Source organism: Sminthopsis crassicaudata, chromosome 3 (assembly GCF_048593235.1).
Source record: "Sminthopsis crassicaudata isolate SCR6 chromosome 3, ASM4859323v1, whole genome shotgun sequence".
NCBI classification, from domain to species: Eukaryota; Metazoa; Chordata; class Mammalia; order Dasyuromorphia; family Dasyuridae; genus Sminthopsis; species Sminthopsis crassicaudata.
The window spans coordinates 538,074,937-538,095,023 of record NC_133619.1 but is presented as its reverse complement, the minus strand read 5'-3'; the positions used below and the strand labels follow the sequence as shown (position 1 = coordinate 538,095,023).

At 33.0% G+C, this 20,087-nt stretch overlaps 1 protein-coding gene across 1 annotated transcript in view; it reads left to right on the top strand.

Annotated features, from left to right (window-relative positions):
* Nucleotides 1–20,087, top strand: part of ARHGAP42 (Rho GTPase activating protein 42) — a 369,352-nt gene that overhangs the window by 243,859 nt on the left and 105,406 nt on the right. Inside the window, exons 5-6 of the mRNA XM_074304443.1 lie at nt 5,616–5,717; nt 13,406–13,516. Of these exons, the coding sequence (XP_074160544.1) occupies nt 5,616–5,717; nt 13,406–13,516 (213 nt within the window). The remainder of the gene's footprint in view (nt 1–5,615; nt 5,718–13,405; nt 13,517–20,087) is intronic.

Sequence of the window (20,087 nt, the reverse complement as noted above, 5' to 3'; positions counted from 1 at the left end):
GAATTGAGGCAAAACAGAGTTAAATACCTTGCTCAGAGTCACACTGGAAGTAAGTCTTTGAGACCAGATATGAACTCAGAAAGATGAGTCTTCTTGACTCCCAGACTGGCACTCTATCAGCTGTGCTACCTAGGTGCCCTAGGGCATACACTGTTATTCTGGAGTTTAAATTCTGGATGTCAATTTTTTCTGTTACAATGGGTTTCTATACATTATCTTTCCATGGCCATGGCTACTCCTTGCCCTTTTACAAAAGATTTAATTGAGCTATGGATTGACCGTCACTTTGTGTCCTTGGTACCTGAGTAGCAATAACAATTTATGTTAGGAGGCCTGTAAAATATTTTTATTGTTTGATCATCCAATCATAGAATCTCTGGTTAGATAGGTCTTTTCTTATCTGGCAGTATGAGAAACCAACATTTTCACAAGAAACTTCTGAGAATGATTTTTGTTGTGCCAGAATTCCTGATAGTCTGGCACTGAAGCAGCATCTTTAAAACTGCCATCAAACACTAACTGAAAACAAAGATGTCAGTGTAGTCTCACCAGCTGTGTGTTCTCCTTTCTTCTGGGACTTATTTCCTTTGTGAGAAAGGAAGTTTGAATCCCTAATTGAAAGAAGGAAGAAAAGTTGATTTGTGTATCACACTATATAAAGGGAGCTGCCTAACCATAAATATTTGATACCAATGGACTTTATTTTTTAAGCCCACTGATAGAAAATTATTATCTCTTTCTGGAATTCTGTGATGTTGGGCAGTTAATGTTGCCAAAAGATGTAATTTTGTACATTAATCATAGTATTAGGTCACATATATGCAGTGATTCACAAAATGCTTTTTTATAAATTTTAATTTTATTTTTATAGTAACCGCAGGAGGCAGATTATACAAGTGTTATTATCTCCTCTGCCCCAGATGAAGAAACTAGAACTTTCCCAAAATCACACATGATAAGAAATGTTGTGACTTGGAATTGAATCCATGTCTCTTCATTGAGATTCTGGATGCTCTTTCTGCTTGATTGCACTGACTCACTTTTTGCTATTAAGAAAAGAAAATGAGCCACAGATAGTAGCAAATTTTGAATAGTTCCTGGAAGGAACATGTCCTACCTATTTCCATCTCAATTGGTGGGAAAAAAAACTGATTTATTTGTTGCTTTATCATTAAGTGGAAGGAAAACTACAAGACTTATGAAATGTAACTACACATAAGCTATTAAAAATTTGCTACTGTCTATAAACTTTTTTCTTTATAGCAAGAGAGAAAAAAATTGAAGAAAATCTTGTTTCAAAATGAAAAGAAAAAAAAATTAGTCATTTCCATTAATATTCTAGATTAGGTCCTCACTAGTTTTGCCTATACTACTATAAAATTTCTACTAATTAGATTGCTTTGATTTTTTTTGGTTTTGGCCTCCTTTCCTTCTAATATGTCTTGCAGCCCTTGTCAGGTGTATTTTTTAAACCATCATTTTCACCAAGACACAAAATCTCTCCATTGCCTGTCAGATCAGATCCATGCTTCTCAATCCTTATTAGCCTTAAGGACCAAAATATAGCTTCATATTACCTTCTAATTATTAAAAGAAACGTTCTACTCATTACATTTTTTTCCATATCCTTTTGTGATCACACACATCCTCTGAATGTTCCTACTATTTAACATTATTCACTCATTCCTTGTTATCATAAAAGTGTTGCTATAAATATTTTGATGTAAATGGGAATGTTTTTCTTATTAACAGTCTTCTTGGTGTATGATTTTTTAGTGATGAGCTCTTGAGTTAAAGGATATGAGCATTTTAGTACTTTATTTACATAATACCAAATTGTTTTGCAAAATGATTATACTGATTCACAACTCCATCAACAACGCATTAATGTATCTATCCTATCCTTCCACAACAACTTCAATATTAATTATTGCTGTCATTTGTCTTCCCCCCCTCCATTTTACAAATTTGAGGTGAAATCTCAGCGTTTCTTTTGAATTGCATTCCTCTTACTACTCATTTGGAGGAATTTTTTATGTGGTTGTTAAAAGTTTGCATTTTCTCTTTAGATATTTGTTGGGTCATATACATTAACTGTTTATATATTAGGGAATAGCTTTGTCATATATATATATATATATATATATATATATATATATATATATATATATATGTATATATATATATATATATATATATATATATATATATATATACATATACATATATATATATATGTTTATATGTGTGTGTTTGTATTTTATATATGTATTCTGTACCTTCACATCTTGTAAATCAAACCCTTCTTTGAGGATTTTTATGTGGAACTTCCTCCCTTATTGGATCATTTCCTTTAGATGATATCCAAATTCCATAGTTCCTCACCCAGTTCCATCCCCTAAAGAAAATTTCCCCTTTCATTCCATTTCATGTTATAGGGTCACTAATTACTTTTAGTAATTTTAGTAATTTAGTAAATTTATTAATTGCATGTATTTTTAAGAAAGAGTCATGTTGATTTCATTACTGTTTCCAGAGATAAAGCTGGATAATTAGAGATGGTGGTGAGAAGAGTATTTATGCTCCAGCAGCATTACATCAAGAAAAAATTTAAATGGAGTTTTGGTCCTGAAATTGGACAAAATAGTTTGAATGCTTACCAAGAGTCCAGGATCACAAGTTAGAGGTAGAGTTTGGAGAACAGTTGAAATGACATAGAGATGGTTGGGGAATGATGATTTCAGTAATATAGGGGGAATCTTTGGTGAGACAGTTTTCTCTACCAATGCAGACAAGCAACTGTTTTTCAATATATAGTCTCTTAAAGTATCTGACCAAGATATTAAATTATTGCTTATATCCAATATCTTTAAAAGTAATGTAAATGCAAAGAAAAAACATCACAACAATAAAAAACAAATGTCAATTTTAGAGAACAAGCTTGGTTCTATAGAAGAGATATGAGAAAATACTTCCCCTTAATCCTTTTCAGAGCTGGGAGGGAGTGTCTATGGGATTCAGATGACATTTTTGGTGCTATTTCTCCTGTACAGCTCTTGTTAGGTAATATACCACAATTACCCTACGAGGTACCTTTCCATTTGCCTTTGCAAGACCCATAACTTGATTTCTTTAGCATTGTGTAGATACTAGACATTCTAAATCCACTTCTTTATTCCTTATTAGATGATTAGACTGAATTTTTTGTAATTGTACATTTCAGGATGTTCTGTACAGAATTAACAATAGCCAAAATAGAATCCGATATTCTCTACTATAAAATATTGTCTGAATTTTATACTTGGACTTTATTAAGAATGTCCTTAACACATGTCTTTATTCTTATCTTAAAATTTTGTAGAGAAAGAAAAACAGGCATATGAGGTGGCAGTGTTTTTTCTTCTAATGTATTTTGAAAAATAATGGGATCTAAAATGTTTTCAAATGACTATCATTTTCTCACATATCTTGCAAATCAATACTTTTGTGCCTTCAAAATTATATCACCTTTAGCATGGACATCTTTTGTTGGTACTTGGTCTAGCCCGGATGATTTTCCTTCCTTTGTTTTCTTTAATGCCGCTTCTGTTTTCTCATTTAGGACACCAAGGGCTGAGATGTTAGAATGGCAGCTCCACTGATAATGTTGGAGAAAATGAGATGTTTTAGAAAAAGCAATAGATCATGTCTATCTTTCATCTATTGTCTTTATTCTGGTTTCATCCTTAGATATTCTTGAGTTTACTTGATTTAATCTAGTCTCTGGACAAATTTTCTGGAAACTTTTTTTCTGTCACCCTTTCTTTTTTATGAGGTGTTGCTAACTCATAATCATATGGAATCCCATTCCACAAGCTTTTGTAAATAAGTTTATATTATAAACTATTACTGACTGACTGCCATCTCTCTTCATTTGGCCAAAAAAGAATGTTTTTGTAATTTCTAGGCTATTTCTGGTTTCCTTGTTATAGTAGTTTATTTATGCAGTTTAGCTTTTTTAGATTGCTATGAATCTTTGGATCAGTTTTTATTCATTTCTTGTTCTTAGAAGCAGTTGCCTCCCTAAAAATGGGCAGATCTGAGCTATTTTCATTGCTTGCCTTATCTTTTTTTGTTTTTATTCTTCTAACTTTTCCTTTGATCTTTGCCCTAAATTGGCAGTCTGACTTGTCCACCAATATCTGGGTCAGAAATTACTCTCACTCTGCCCACTAGTACACTAGACAGGATTACAGATTCAGAGCTGCAAGGCATCTTAGAAGTTTTCCTGTTCACCTTCACACTGATTTTCAAAATAAAGACTCTGAAGTGTCCTGAGTACTTTGCCTCTGGTAAATAGGACTTCTAAATACAAAGTCAGCATTCTTTCTTCTGAAATTTCTTTTTTCTTCTTCTTTGTTTCTCCTCCTCCTCCTCCTCCTTCTCCTCCTCCTCCTCCTTCTCCTCCTCTTCCTTCTCTTCCTCTTCTTCCTCCTTCTCCTCCATATCCTTCTTCCTCTCCTATCTCTCTTTCTCTAATTTTGTGCTTTTCATGTCCATTGCCTCCTTATTCTTTATTAAGACAGGATTCATGATTTGTAAATGATATCCTTATTCTCACTTATTGAATCATGGTTTTCATCTTTTGGGGGCCATTTTTCCCTTGGTCCACCTTTGCATAAAATTCACCAATATTAAGGCATGTGCTGATTTAACTCATAAATTCTTACCTAGTTGAAGCAGAATTTCTCTACTTCATCCTCGACAACTGTTGTTATATGAATTATAACTATCTTCACGTTAATCTTTCTTTCAAATGCTTAACATGAATGTAACAATTTGGGTTGACAAAGAATCTTATAAAGTGATGATTTTTGTTGACATTCTTCTAGAAGAGGCTATGAACCATCTTTTCATTTAGCTGGAATTTCCTTTTGTATACTGATTTCATTTATAGCCAGATAGATAAGACTAAGTTACTCTTATATAGGGCATGTTATGTCTACTCAGTCCTTGGACAAGAGCCACATACCTAAAATAGAAAGAGTTACATAAACAATTGAAAACTCATTTGTCTACCATTTTTTCTTCCTTTCTGCCATTGTCACCGAAGAAATAGAAGGTGCCATACTGGACCAAGGGCCAATATGTAGTCTTTGTTTCACAAGTTGCCATGTCCAAAACAATAATCACCATGTGACCAGTCTGCTGGTGCTGAGCCTTTCCACACTTGGCTTGGTTGTTCTTCAGCAAACAAATAGTCTGTTGTCAGGGCTGCATTCAGAGTCTCTCCTGTATGGTTAGATCTGCCATGACTTGTCCTTCACTGTTCTAGTCTTCTCAAACGTATGTTTACTTTCTCTCTATTATATGACATCAAAGGATAGGACTGTGGAAGTCTAATTATGTAAATGCAATTAATCAAAGTAATTTAACCCATAATTCTTATATGGAAAATCCTATATGCCTACCCTATGGTAATAATTCCTTTTCTTTCAAATAGTCAATATTATGAGAATAAAGATAAAAAAGCAGCCTTGTGACTTCATATGTTAGGTGATTGAGATTTCCTTAATTCTTAATTTTGGATCTCTTTTTTTCTTTGTTAAGTTATGTCTTTTGTTTTTCCTTCTCAGGATGGAAAGAAGAAGTTTGACAAAGAGAGTGAGAAATACTATTCTATTCTTGACAAGCACTTAAATTTGTCAGCAAAGAAAAAGGAGTCTCATTTGCAAGAGGTAAGCTTTGACAATTTTTGGAAGACAAATCTTTAAAACAAATTGAGCCAGTCCTTTCTATTCATATTACCTAGCCTACTGTACTTCATTGGATCTACTTTTCCTTATTTCTCAGTTCTTAGAAATAGAAAAAAAATCACTAATAGGACATTTACATATCCTTTTGTAATGTAAGCAACAAATCAATATAATTTCTACAGTCTGTCCAAAAATGTATTTACTTGTCCATTATAAAACAAGTGATTCTTTATATCCAAAATGAATTAAAAATAAAATTATCTTGATATAATTCAAGTAACATTTTTGTGAAATATCTAATAGCCCTAAGTCCCTTCCTGTTTCTTGAGACACCATTATTACCAATTTCTCTATGCTTTTCTTTTTCAGCCATTTTCTCTCCTCTCTTCCCCCTTGTCTCTGTCTTAATTTTTACAGTAGAACATCATCTTTTCTTTGCCCTCTTGGTGATGAAAACCAGGAATTCTATTCCTTAATGAGTGAATTTTTAAAACTGATTGCCTCTACTTCTGCTTTATTTTTTCTTTAATACTCCTTTTTCTTGCTTTTCTACTATTGCCTGAAAATATGAAAAAGGTCCTGGGAAACATAAAAAATTTACATGTCTACTTTGGAAACCCCAACAAATAAGAAGTACTGTTCTAGTTCACTGTCAATAATTGGTAACTTTTACAGACTGTTTTAAAGTTTGGAATGTACTTCATGTATGTTACCCAGAGACATGGAAAGTACAAATGACAGTTCTTATTAAGCCTAGTTTCTGAAATTTTATTTAGGACTTAAAGGAAGTAGGGAGTTGAGTAGTTGGGCAGAAGAAGGAGACTACACCTGCATGGGGGAAGCCAAAGAAAGAGCCTGTCTTGGAGAGGTGGGTTTTCTTGTTTGTGAGAGAGCCTAGATTCTAATGTCACAGGATCTGAGAGTACTGTTAAAGACTTAGATCTTCAGACTTCCAGAACACTAGAAAAATAGGAGGGGGCAAGATTATGAAGGGTTTTTAATATCAAATATCATTTTGTATTCATTCCTCTAAGCAATGAGAAGGAACTAGAGTTTGGGTTTTTTTGGGAAGTGGGGTGTGATAGAGGGATTAATCAGACTTGAGTTTTAGGAAAAGCACTTTGTTGGCTAAGTAGAAAATGAATTAAATTGAAAAGAGATCTGAGACAGGCAGATTTACCAGCAGTCTAGTGTAGTTATCCAGGTATGAGGTTATGAGGGGTTGCTCTAGAGTGGTGGCAGTGACCAAAGAGATAAAGTGCCATAATTGTGGGGTACTGCAAAGGTCAAATCAACAAGTCTTAGAAATAACTTGGTAAGAGATAGTGAGCAATCCAGGATGATTCCTACATTGGATGCCTGGGAGACTGGAAGGATGACGCTCACTACTTTAATAGGAAATAGGATAATGTGTTCAGTTTTAGACTTATTGAATTTAAGAGATCTATTGGTCATGCAGCTCAGAATCTTTAAAAGGCAGTTGGAAATGGGACTTTGGAAGTCACAAGACAGATTGGGGCTGGAATGGTAAATTTGAGAATCATGGCATACAGACAAATAATTAAATCCATAGGAACTGACAACCAGGAGAGAGTGACATTCTAAAAACTTAGAGAGAAGAAGAGTATAAAAGCTGATAGAGTGAGCAATGTTGTCAGAGCTGCAGAAAAGTTAAAAATAATACAGATTTGGAAAAGACCATTAATTTGGCAACTAATGACCTTCCTAATATGTTGATTAAAAAATGAAACAAGATTGTGGAAGTGGAGATGAATAGGAGAGACTCAGATTCAAGATACCTTTTTGCAAAAGAAGAACTAATGTAATTTTTATCCATATCTAGCTGAATAAGTATGATTAATGAAAAAATAGTGACATACACTGTGGAAAAAAAGAAAAATCATGAAGAAGATATGGTTGTATGTGATCAAAATAATTTTCAACATGTTCAGTATGAAATATTGTTAGAGCATCTAGAAGTAAATGTTTAGTAAATAACTAAGTATGGGGCAGCTAGGTGGCGCAGTGGATAGAGCACCAGCCTTGAATTCAGGAGGACCTGAGTTCAAATCTTGAACGAAGACACTTAACACTTCCTAGCTGTGTGACCCTGGGCAAGTCCCTTAACCCCAGCCTCAGAAAAAGAAAAAAAAAAAAAAAAAAGTAAGTATGGACTGGCAGTCTGTTTAAGAAATAGCTTTAGACATTATAAGTGAAACATTTAGGGATAGATAAGTTTATAAGGGACATGGGAAGTAGCATGAGAACTCAAGGAGATGAGAGAAAGAGAGAAGAGACAGAGAGGAGAAAAAATGTGATAATACTCCTATTTCTCTAAATGAAGAAACGTGATTTTTTTTTTGATTAGAGGAATATATTTTAGAGGAGGATGACAGAGAAGGAAATATTGAAGATAAAAGAAAGAATAAGAGTGATTGGAGAGACAAAAAAGTGGCTCTTGGGATTATAGAATTAAGTTTGACAAGGAGAAGGGCTACATTTTCCTCTGAAATCAACCTAAAAATGAGCTAGTTTTCAGATTATTAAAATGAGGCATAAAGGTTAAGTGATCAGCTGAAACTCTCTCACATATAATATGATAGAACTGGAATTTGAACTCAGGCTCACTAAATCCAAAATGGTGAAGGACAAAGAAAAGTTTTGAGGTATAGTTAAGAAGATTTAAAATAATTCAGGGCAAATAGCCTCAATCTCAGTATATTAGAAACAGAGTTCATCTGTTGAAATGTGTTGGAAGTTTAAGGGAGTAGGAAAATTTTAGAGTAATCACAATGGGGAATATGAAAAGAAGTTTATTGAAAATGATTAAAAGGACTCCTGTGTTGCCATTTAGGTTATATAAAATGGATCTTTCCAACAGTTTATGACTTTCTCTAGTAGCAGTTAGCATAACATAATCAAGAAGGCAGATGTTGCTGGGTAGCCCAGACTGCAGATTAGCAAAAAACAGCCAAAAGCCTTCCAGATCAGATGCAGTACACAATACCATCATTTTCCATAGTAGCGTTTTGAATGCAGAAACCTTGTGTTTATGTCCCTTAAGATACCATTCTATCAGAAAAATTATTGAAATAGTTTTTTTTTTTTCTTGTGTAAAGAAGGGTCACATAGAAGTGTTGACTATTTTTTTCCCTGAGGTGTTCATAAACTTATTGTTCCTTATAAAATGGGTATGTATATTAAGCAATTTGGGAACATTAGTGTTAAGAATTAAAGAGAAATAGAAGAGTAGTAGACTTGGCTCAGTTGTTTTCTAAGGAAGTCTAGAGTTAACTTCATAGGCATGCTACTGATTTCACTATGGTTGTACTGTTCATCCTGTTTTATTTTTTGTTTGTTTTTGTTTGCTTGTTTGTTTTTTGTAAAAAAAAATCTTAGACTTAGAAGGGGTTATCATCTTATTCAGGGATGGGAGAAAAGAAAAAGAAGGTAGAAATCTTATTTCATTTGTGATCCTGAGAAAAGAATTTAAGATAAATGGAAGAGACAGATATTGTATAGAACAAATGCAGAATTGAGGAAAACGTTGGTATAGATTGAAGTCATAGAACTGAGAAGTACTTGGAGTATTTGGAAGTACACTATTTGTGTGTAGTCACCTTTGGGAGACATTTAAGCAATTTTTCCTGATTCCCAAACCTTTGTGCCATATAACTGGTACCACCAATTTTTGTGTGTAGTCACCTTTGGGAGACATTTAAGCAATTTTTCCTGATTCCCAAACCTTTGTGCCATATAACTGGTACCACCAATTAACAGCCACAGACAGATCTAGTTGTTGAAGTAGACATTAAAAAATACCTTTCTACTTTATTGAACAACATATTAAGTAACATAAATAAATCTTGAATTTAATAATTCTGTCAAACATTAGTCACTTTGGCTTTCTGACTGGAGGTGTGTTTATGAAACAAGCTTCTATTTAGTATTTCTTTAAAATTTTTGAGTTTTGGAATGGGTAATCAGGAGCAATATGACTTTCACTTATAAGCTGTTGGGTCACCTTATCACATGAATTAAACTTTTTAAGCTTCAATTCATAATTTGTAAAATGTTACTTTTACTTATTTCACAAAGTTATTGTGAGGAAAATATTTTTAAAAAAATTATCATCATATAAAGTCATTTATATTTATAAATTTATAAAAATAAAGGTTTACTCAGATAAAGAAATGAGAAGTTTCCCTCCCAATACTTGATGGAGATAGGAGATTTACAGGTAATATATATTTCTCATATTTTTGACATATTTATTAGTTGCACTGATTTTTTCCCTCTATTTAAAAAAAAAACTTTTGTTGTATGGGGTTTGTTGTAGGGCTCCTCTCTGGGAGAAGCAGGGAGATGAAAAAGAGAATAATTATGATGAGGTGAAAAATCAGATATTACTAAAAACTTATTTAAAAAAAAATAACTTAATTGTTATATAAATGTGAGATTTTTTTATTACTACATGTCTATTATTCCCTGGGCTCTAGAAATGAAGACTAGTAGTATGACTGTGGGCAATAGGTAGTGTTTTTGAACCTCATTTTCTTTATCTACAAAATGAGCATAAAATCCATAGTATTTATCTCATATGATTGTTATGAAGTCAAAATGAAATCATGTATTCAACATGATTTGTAAACTTGAATGCAATATAAAAATGTGTCAGTTATCAGTATTATCTATAAAACATTTACTATTGTTTTCAAGGTGCTTACTTTTTACTTCTATAGTGACATGAATTTAATCTTTTTTAAATGTAGGGAACCAAATTTAATGTAGGAGCCCATATGTGTTGGTATAGTGCATGATTATAAATTTGGTTTTAAAGGAATTCAAAATAATCCTGATTTTAATCTTCTGCCAAACAGAAATTTAGCTATCTATAAGTACTGTAGATTCTTGGATGACCTTTTGAAGGAGTATATGGAGTATCAGATTTCAGTGCACTATACTAGAATTGATGAAAACTACTGTAACTGGAAGCATGACAAGATTCACTATTGTTCTAAGTTATCCAAAAGCTCTCTGTCTCTCCTGAGGGAAATGAATTACTCAAATGAACTTCAAATAATGGCCATTTGAGCTTAAAGTATTAATGCAAAATGTCTTTAAAAGCAAAATAAGTTGCTCACATGTGGTTAGTAACAATGACAGTGGTTTCATTTCCAAACAAAGATCAATATTATGAAATGGAGCATTGAAAATAACTAAGAGAAAATAATTCTAATATTGTATCTCATATTCACATGTCATCTGTTTGCATTTTACATTTTGATAGTTGTCTTATGAATGTCTACTGATGTGATCAAACTTACTCTGAATAGGAAAAATATTGATTTGTTTTAGTGTGTTGCTTTTGTTGCTCCTGAATGGAAAACAATTAATAAACCATTTGGGGGAAAGAAACAGAATGGTTAGTAGGGTGGTCATGGTACTCATTTATTTTCCCTTTTATACTTCAAATTGTTTATGTGTTTGGCATACGTATAAGGGGGAAAGCATTTAAAAATCTATAAAGATATCCAGTACTTCAATGCTATAGTTATTAATGAAGAAACTATCTTTAAAGTATAGTAAATGATTATTTTAATGGTCAAATCCTTATGCCTAATTTTACTCCACTTTTGTTATAAAAGCAACCTAAGAAGTGACTCAGTTTTTGCTTTTTGCATTGGTGTTGCTTAATGCTTAAATCTCAGCAGGAGATGGTGGTTTTATCCACTTCCATTAACCCCAGTTGCTAATAACCTGTGTTAAAATGTGAAGAGATTGCATGCAATTTTTCTCTACTAAACCAAATATAGTTGCCTGTTCCCGGAAGAACTTCTGAGGATAACAAGCTTGAGGATAAAAAAAAGAGATAAAGTTTAAACAATTAAAAAAGAGAGATAGAAAATGCTTATCTAAAGGAAACTTTCTTAGCCACTAGAATTTTATAAGAAAACACTTATTTATCATAGAAAAATGTATTGTACTTTGGAATGTGATTCATTCAGGATCCATAATCATTCAGGGTTTCAGATGTAGGCCTGGCCTTTATCCCATCTGGAAATAAACTCTGAAATCAAGTATCACCTCTTTGTTTAATTATAATTTCATCTTCTATGTAGTTATTTATGCATATGTCTTTTTTCTCCTGCCAGATATTAAGCATTGAGGACACTTGAGCTTCTCCAACAGAAAGAGGCAATCAGCAGTCTTTTATTAAGCATCCTCTATGTTCTAGGCACTATACTAGGCACTAAGAATATGAATACAAAAAATTATAATGATCCTCATTAACAAGGAGCTTACTGCCACAAAAAAGTGCTCTAAATTATATTGAGTAGAGAAAGACAAATTTTAAAAAGTCTGGGATACCATATCTCACACCTCTCAGATTGGCTGAGGAGACAGGAGAAGATAATGATAAATGTTGGAGGGGATGTGGGAAATTGGGACACTAATACTTTGTTGGTGGAGTTGTGAGCAGATCCAACCATTCTGGAGAGCAATTTGGAACTGTGCCCAAAGGACTATCAAATTGTGCATACACTTTGACCCAGCAGTGCTATTACTGGATCTTTATGCTGAGGAAATCATAAAGGAAGGAAAAAGACCCACCTGTGCAAACATGTTTGTAGTTAACAAACTTTTTTGTGGTAACAAAGAATTGGAAAATGAGAATATGCCCATCAATTGGGGAAGGCACCATATAGAAATAATGGAATATTACCATTCTATATAAAAAATTATAACCAAGCTGATTTTAGAAAGGCCTAGAAAGATTTTCACAAACTGATGCTGAGTGAAACAAGCAGAACCAGGAATGAATTGTACATGCTAATAGCAAGAATGTGTGATGACCAACCATGAAAGAATTGATTCTTCTCAATGCTAAAGTGATCCAAGGCAATCCTAATAAAGTTTGGATAGAAAACACCATTTGTATGCAGAAAAAGTACTATGGAGATTGAATGTAAATCAACACATGCCATTTTCATTTCTTTTTTTCTGTTTTTTTTTTTTTCCTCTCATGGTTTTTCCTTTTGTTCTGATTTTTCTTTCTCAACATGATTTATAAAGAAATGTCTATTTTAAAAAGTTAATATATATGTATAACTAGAAAAAATAAAACAGTTACCTAAAAAAGCTATAAAGTTTATACATTTAAAACAAAATAAAACTTATTAACGAATAAAAGCAAACAAAAATAAAAGGAGCTTATCTTCTAATAGAGAAGAGATGTACAGGTATACATCTATACAGAATAAGTATTAAGAGAAAGAATACAAAGTAAATAAATAGGGAGGAAGGATCCTAGCAGTAGGGAGGATCAAAGATGACTTAAATAGAAGGTCATGCAGATTAGCTGTGTCTTGAAGAAGGAGAAATTATTTGAGATGGAGTTAAGGAGGGAGCCCATTCTAGGCCTGGGAGACAGACCAGTTCAGATGTTCAGAAATATGAGACAAAGTATTTTAGGTGAGGGGCAGTGAGAGGGTTAGATTGACTAGATCATTTTTTTTCTCTATTTATCCTCAATAACAATCAATTCTTTTCAGATCTTAAAGGCCAGTTGTGAATTCTGAGTGACTGGATACTTTGCTATTTCCTGCATTTGTATAGAATATGACCATTAATGATTTCTAGTTGTGTCTTTCTGTTTTCTTCCACAGGCAGATACACAAATTGATCGAGAACATCAAAATTTCTATGAGTCATCTCTTGAATATGTCTTTAAAATACAAGAAGTTCAGGAAAAGAAAAAATTTGAATTTGTTGAACCGGTAAGAGTTTCAGACTTACTTATTAGAGATTATATATTTAAGTTAAAAGTTATTATTTTTCCCAAAATTCAATCTTTGAAAATTAAATACTCCTTGAGGACAGATATTGTGTAGTTTTTCTTTTTTGATATCCATGATACTTAACACAATTTCTTGCATTTAGTAGATACTAGATGAGAAGTTGTTAATTGAATTGAATGGAAACCAAGCTCTGTCACTTATGGAGCCTTAAGCAAGTCACTGAAAATGCTCATGTTTCTCTTTAATCATCTATAAAATGAGAAAATTGGACTAAATGACCAAGTTAAGTTCCCTTCCAACTTTAGAGCTATGGTCCTATAAATTGAATTGAATATTTGTCATCTAACTTTGACAGATGGTATTTTAAATGCTTAGATGGAAATCAGATTGCTTGATGATCTCTTGAAAAATGTTATCTAGGCTCTTTTTTGGTCTTGACCTTCAGATAGACCAATCATTTTTAAATTGTCTCTCCTGGATCTGTTTTCCAGGTCATCTGTTTTTCCAGTAAGGCATTTTACATTTTCTTCCATTTTGTTTTTTCTTTTTAGTTTGTTTGATTGATTCTTGATGTCTCATAGAATCTTTAGTTTTCATTTGCTTGGTTCCATATTTTAAAGTTTTTGTATCTCTTTTTTTCATTTAATGAATTCTATCTTTCAAGGTGTTTTCTTCAATGAATTTTTTTTGCATTTGGTTTTTAAGGAATTATTTTCTTCAATTGTTTTTCTTTCTTTTTCCAAGCTATTGGCTTTTCTCATTTTTACTTCTACCTCTCTCTTATTTGCTCTTTAAAATCTTTTATGAGCACTTCCAAGAAGCCTCTTTGGGCTTGAGACTAACACATATCGCTATTTGAGATTTCCCCATGATCATTTTGTCCTTGTCTTAGTGTTTTGGTTTTCCAAACACTTTCTATGATTAAGGCTCCTTTCTGTTTCTTGCTCATTTTCTTTCCTTCTCTCTTTCCCCCCACTCTTTTGTGCCTTTATTGTCAAGCACTGCTTCTAGGATTCTGGGAGTTCTGTCCCAAGCTTTCTATGCAGCTCTGAGTCTTTGCTTTGAATATAGGGGCCTCTTCTGTATGGGGCTTTCTCTCAGCAGGGGGTAGCCCTACCTCTTTTCTTCAAGAAACAGTCTGGTTTTCTAAGCTGGCAGTTTGCCTTCTTTTTTGGTACTGGAAGCTACCCCACTGGCTCTGCTACTGAGCCAGGACTGAGGGGTGTTAAGTTGATGATTTGCTGTGATTAAGCCCTTCTACTGGTTTTCCTTGAATCTATCTGAGCTGGGGCTGAACATCCTTTTCACCCAGTGAGACTGATATTTCTTGAAGTCCTTCCAATCTATTTTGAGCTGGAGAGGGGTTTCATTTCATCAGACTCTATTCAGAGGTTTGATTTCATGTAGTTTTCATGGGAAACCAGGAAAGCTCATGCAGCTTTCTGGCTTCACTCTGTCTCTTGGTTCTGCCCTCAGGACTCATTCCATTTTTCTCTATATTATAATCCTAGTGTGTCTATATAGCGTATATCTATACAAATATGATTTCTACTGTGTCTTTCAGTAATCTTCAATGTAGCTTTTAGAGTTTAAGAAGGGTAAAAAGGAGGGAAAAATGGATAGAGTTAGAAAAGGGAATTTTGTCTTTCATTCATTAGATTAGAAATAGTAATAAATAAGGTAAACATGAGGTAATTCACAAATTTTAATTGAATCCATATTCTTCTCATATCATATTTTAGGAATAAAAATAACAAAAGAATCAAATATGTAAAAAACCTGATGTGAAAAAATATGATATTCATATTTTTCAAATGGTAACTTTCAGATACTCTAAGTTCTATACTGTACCATTATCTCACTGTTTTTCCAAAGAAGGTAATAGAAATCAATAGAATTGTCAGGAAGAAAGAGGGGCTTTCCCCTAAATAATTAAGAATTGGATAGGGAGAGTAAAGCAATTTTCATGTAAGAAAAGATCATCACGGTATAGAGACAAAAATTCAGTTAAGAAAATTAAATGTATAGAGAAAGTTTGCTTATGTTCTTTCCTAATGATAACGAATAAGAGTTTGATAAAAGATCTGGGGTTTTAGTTGATTGTAGGATCACTATAAATCAGCATTATAGCATATCATTAAAAACAACAATAACAACCAGAAATAACTAATGCAGTCTTGAATTCTATTAAGAGAGGCAGGGGCAGCTAGGTGATACAGTGGGTAGATCACCAGCCCTGAAGTCAGAAAGACCTGAGTTAAAATCTAGCCTCAAACACTTAACACTTGCTAGCTGTGTGACCTTGGCAGTCAGAAAGGAAGGAAAGAAGGAAGGAAGGAAGGAAGGAAGGAAGGAAGGAAGGAAGGAAGGAAGGAAGGAAGGAAGGAAGGAAGGAAGGAAGGAAGGAAGGAAGGAAGGAAGGAAGGAAGGAAGGAAGGAAGGAAGGAAGGGCATTACTTCTAGGAATAAGAAGGCTCTGATTGGAATCCTCTGGACATTTTTGTTCATTTCATATTTTTTAGATATGGATTAGACTCAAATGCCATTGAGGGGATCTGTGATGCTGTGATCACAAAGATACATTGATTTCCAGTTTATAAAGTAATTCTAAATAACCTTGTGAGGAAAGACAGTCTAAATATTATCCTTATTGTACAGATGAGAAAATTGATATTGAAAGAGGTTCAATGATATGACCCTCTGTCCATCATTTCCTCATTAGAGTAGGAAGAATATTTCTTAGGAATTTGATAATTGCCTTTCCCCTCAAAATAAGTCTGTGAAATGAATAGTATAGAGAAACTTGTTGGTTCTTCCCCCGCTTGCTGTCTTAAAATCCTCTCATAATAGAATGTACTTGGGTGTTTTTCTGAATCTAAGAATACCCTTCCTGAGGTTTCATAACTGAAATTGATGTTAAATTCTTTCTTTCAAAATCTTGTCCTGGCTTCTGAATTTTTCTTTTAGTGGCAACTGGATCTCATTCTCATTTTTAGTCTTGTAGTATCTCTGCATGCTCAGGTTTTATATCCAGTTTTCAGTAACATTATGAAAGATATGTAAATAATATTCCTATCTTAACCTGAAGAAAACATCCTTGGGTCCAAGTTAAAAACAGATGAATTAGCATAAAAATATAGAATTATTTACTTTATGTAGGTGACAACATACTATTTCGGTTTAAGAATAATAAATCTGAAAATGGCATATCAGAAAAATACTATTTTATTATCATTTATATATTCAATTTTTAAGAGAGTTTTGTAAGTAGAAATTCTTGTATTGATACATTGGAAAAATCTTTGACCTATCTTAATTGACCCCAGAGCAGAAGTTCTTGTGTTTACAAGTGGTAAGTAATGCAAAGACATATAAGATGTAAATCCTGCTTACATGTTGATGAGACTGTCAGTTTCAAGGATGATATATTGGGAAGGAATGCTACTTTGCATAAGAAATATGTTTTTTACTTTTCAGATAAACAACATCTGTTTCAGATAACTATGTATTTCTTCAATTAAAACAAAGTGACAGTTTTTTTTCTATTCTAATGAAGTTATCTCCCCTCATTCCACAAACAAACTTAATAGAATAGTATTGAGATAATATTGAGTTTATCAAGATTTTGACTATCTTAAGAAAAAAATTGGAGTTGTAAGCATTTGGTGAAGAAAGGAAAATGTACATTTAATAGAAATCTAATGACAATTCTTTTTCTTAGTATATTTTCATTCATTTCATTAAATATTTCTCAATTATGTGTAAAAATGTTTAACATTCTTTACAAAAATTTTGTTTCACATTCTTTCCTTCCCTTCCATCCTCCTTTCCCTCTTTTTTGAGAAGGCAAGTAATTTGATACTGATTATTCATGTGAAGTTAATGAGTATTCTTTAATAAAGTCTTTTTAAAAATCAAGTAATTTTAAAATCATTATTTTCATTTAGAGTTCTTAGGTTACATGTTCTGTTCTCCTTTAAAACAACATGTGCACATTTGTCCTACTTATCCTTAAAATATTTGTCCTGTTTATTATATTTTAGTGAAGCAGCAGAAAACATTTCCCAGCGACCAGTATGATTCAAAGGCTCACAAATTTGGGTCAACTACTTTTAGATTAATCAATTGCATTGATATGCTTAGGGATTTTTGTGGGGAAAATGAACAAAACAAAAGCATAATCTGCTTGTCATTAGTAGGTACAGAGACTTGAAGTGAGTTGATAAAAATCATCTACTTCAAGGTGTCTATATTTTCCCTTGGCTTAAAGAAATTATAATGATAAAGAGTCCCTTAGGTCAAAGTGACTATAAGTAGCTATAACAGCTGAGTGTTGTAATCTAAAGTACATTAAAACCTTTTTTGATCATGTATTCCATCAATTAAAAAAAATTGTAGCACTTGCTCCAAATGTGCATAGTTATTTAATTTAGAGTACAATTGTACTGATTTAAATTAAATTACTTTAGAACTTTACAGAAAATGTAATTTTTTTTTAAATGGGTAAAGATCAACATTTCATTCTTGAGACTAGAGAACCAACAGAATTTACTGAATAGGTAATTGACATGGTCAGTCCTATGTTTTAGGAAAACCACAATGACAATTATGAGAAAGATCTATTGCAAAGGGGAATAACTTGAGGTAAAATAATTGCAGTACTATCTTTCAGAAGAGATGGAAGAGGATGAGATCAGAAGTACAGGAAGGATATTTGGCTTTGGTGGAAAGAACCACCATCACTTCAGCAGATTTTGAAATAAAAGAAAATTGGGAATCAATGGAAATATAAAATGTAAGTTAAGGGCAAAGAGGGAACTCATAGCAAGTGATGTCCACTTCTCAGTACAAGAGAAATAATAAACTTACAAACAAAAAGATGAGGGTTTGGGAAACTTGAAGGGAAAAGCAAAAGTTTGGAATGACTTCTGTGGGAAAGGATTGCCTTGCCATGGTGAGGGCCCAGTGGAGATTAGATAACTTATATTTGTGCTGGACCTTACTAATATGATATGATACTTCCTCCATTACTCCTGCTATTCCTCAGCCATACCATTCAACCTCAAATGTTTTGTTTTTATTTCATTTTTTTTCTAAACTCTGCTGAACAGATTTTCTCAAAGATTCCTATCTTTTTTTTTTTCAGTGCTGAGACTGATTTTTCTTGAATCGTTGTTCCTTTGATCTTTTCTTTCCCTTGACATAATTGATCACACTTGAATCCTCACCATTCTTTCTGACTTTAGCTTTGGTAAAGCTCTTAGAAGCATAGGCTGTCAGAAATGTAATTATCCTTAGAGTTCAAGTACTGTTTCTTTTTTTCTCATTTTGCACAGAGGGAGAATAAGGCCCCAAAAAGTTAAGTGATTTGTCTGAGACCACACAACTGGTTAGTAGGAGAGCTGGGATAAGAACCTAGATCTCTTTTTTTTCCCCTGAGTATATGCTTTTTTTTTTTCTACCATAACTCTCTTAAGACTCTCAGCCCATTGGGTTTCACTTTATACTTTATACTTTTATTTCAAACTAAGTTTGCTGTTGTTCAGAAATTTAAAAAAAAATAGAATTGAGTCCCTAAATACTTCAGTTTAGGGACTTCTGTCTTGATCTTTTGACACAAGATGATCTGATAATTTCCTTTCTTTTTAATGACTACACTTAATATCATTATATTTATCCCATCTTTTCTGTAATGCATTGCACTCCACTGCTATTTAACCTTCCTACAGCTCATTTAGTACTGCTAATTTTCTTAGATTCTCTTTTTTTAAGTTTTTAATACACATTGCTTTATGAATCATATTGGAAGAGAAAAATCAGAGCAAAATGGAAAAACCATGGGAGAGATTATTTTTAAAATTTTAAAAAAAGAAGTGAATATAATACGTGTTGATGCTGAATGCAGATAGCATTTTCTGTCCAAAATCTATTGGTATTATTTTGAATCACTGAACCACTGAGAACAACCAAGTCTTTCACAGTTGATCATTGCAAATTCTAGCCATTATTGTGTACAATGTATTCCTGGTTCTGCTTGTTTCACTCAGCATCAATTCATATAAATCTTTCTAGGCCTTTCTAAAATCAGCTTGTTCATTTTTTATAGAACTATTTGTTTTATAGAACATTTCATCACCTTCAGGTACCACAGTTTGTTCATCCATTTACCAATTGATGGACATTCACTTATTTTCTATTTCTTTGCTACCACAAAGAGAGCAGCTACCAACATTGTTGTGCATGTGGGTCCTTTTCACTTCTTTATGATTTCTTTGGGATACAGACCCAGTAGTAACACCGCTGGGTCAAAGGGTATTCACAACTTATACCCATTTGAGCCTAGTTCCAGATTGCTCTCCAGAATGGTTGGATCATTTAACACCACCACCAACAATGCATCAGTGTCTCAGTTTTCTCACATCCCCTCCAACATTCGTCATTATTTTTTCCTATCATGTTAGCCCATCAGAGAGGTGTGAGGTGGTACATCAGACTTGTTTTAATTTGCAAGCAATTCTCTCTATCTTGCCCCCTCCGTTTTTTTCTCATA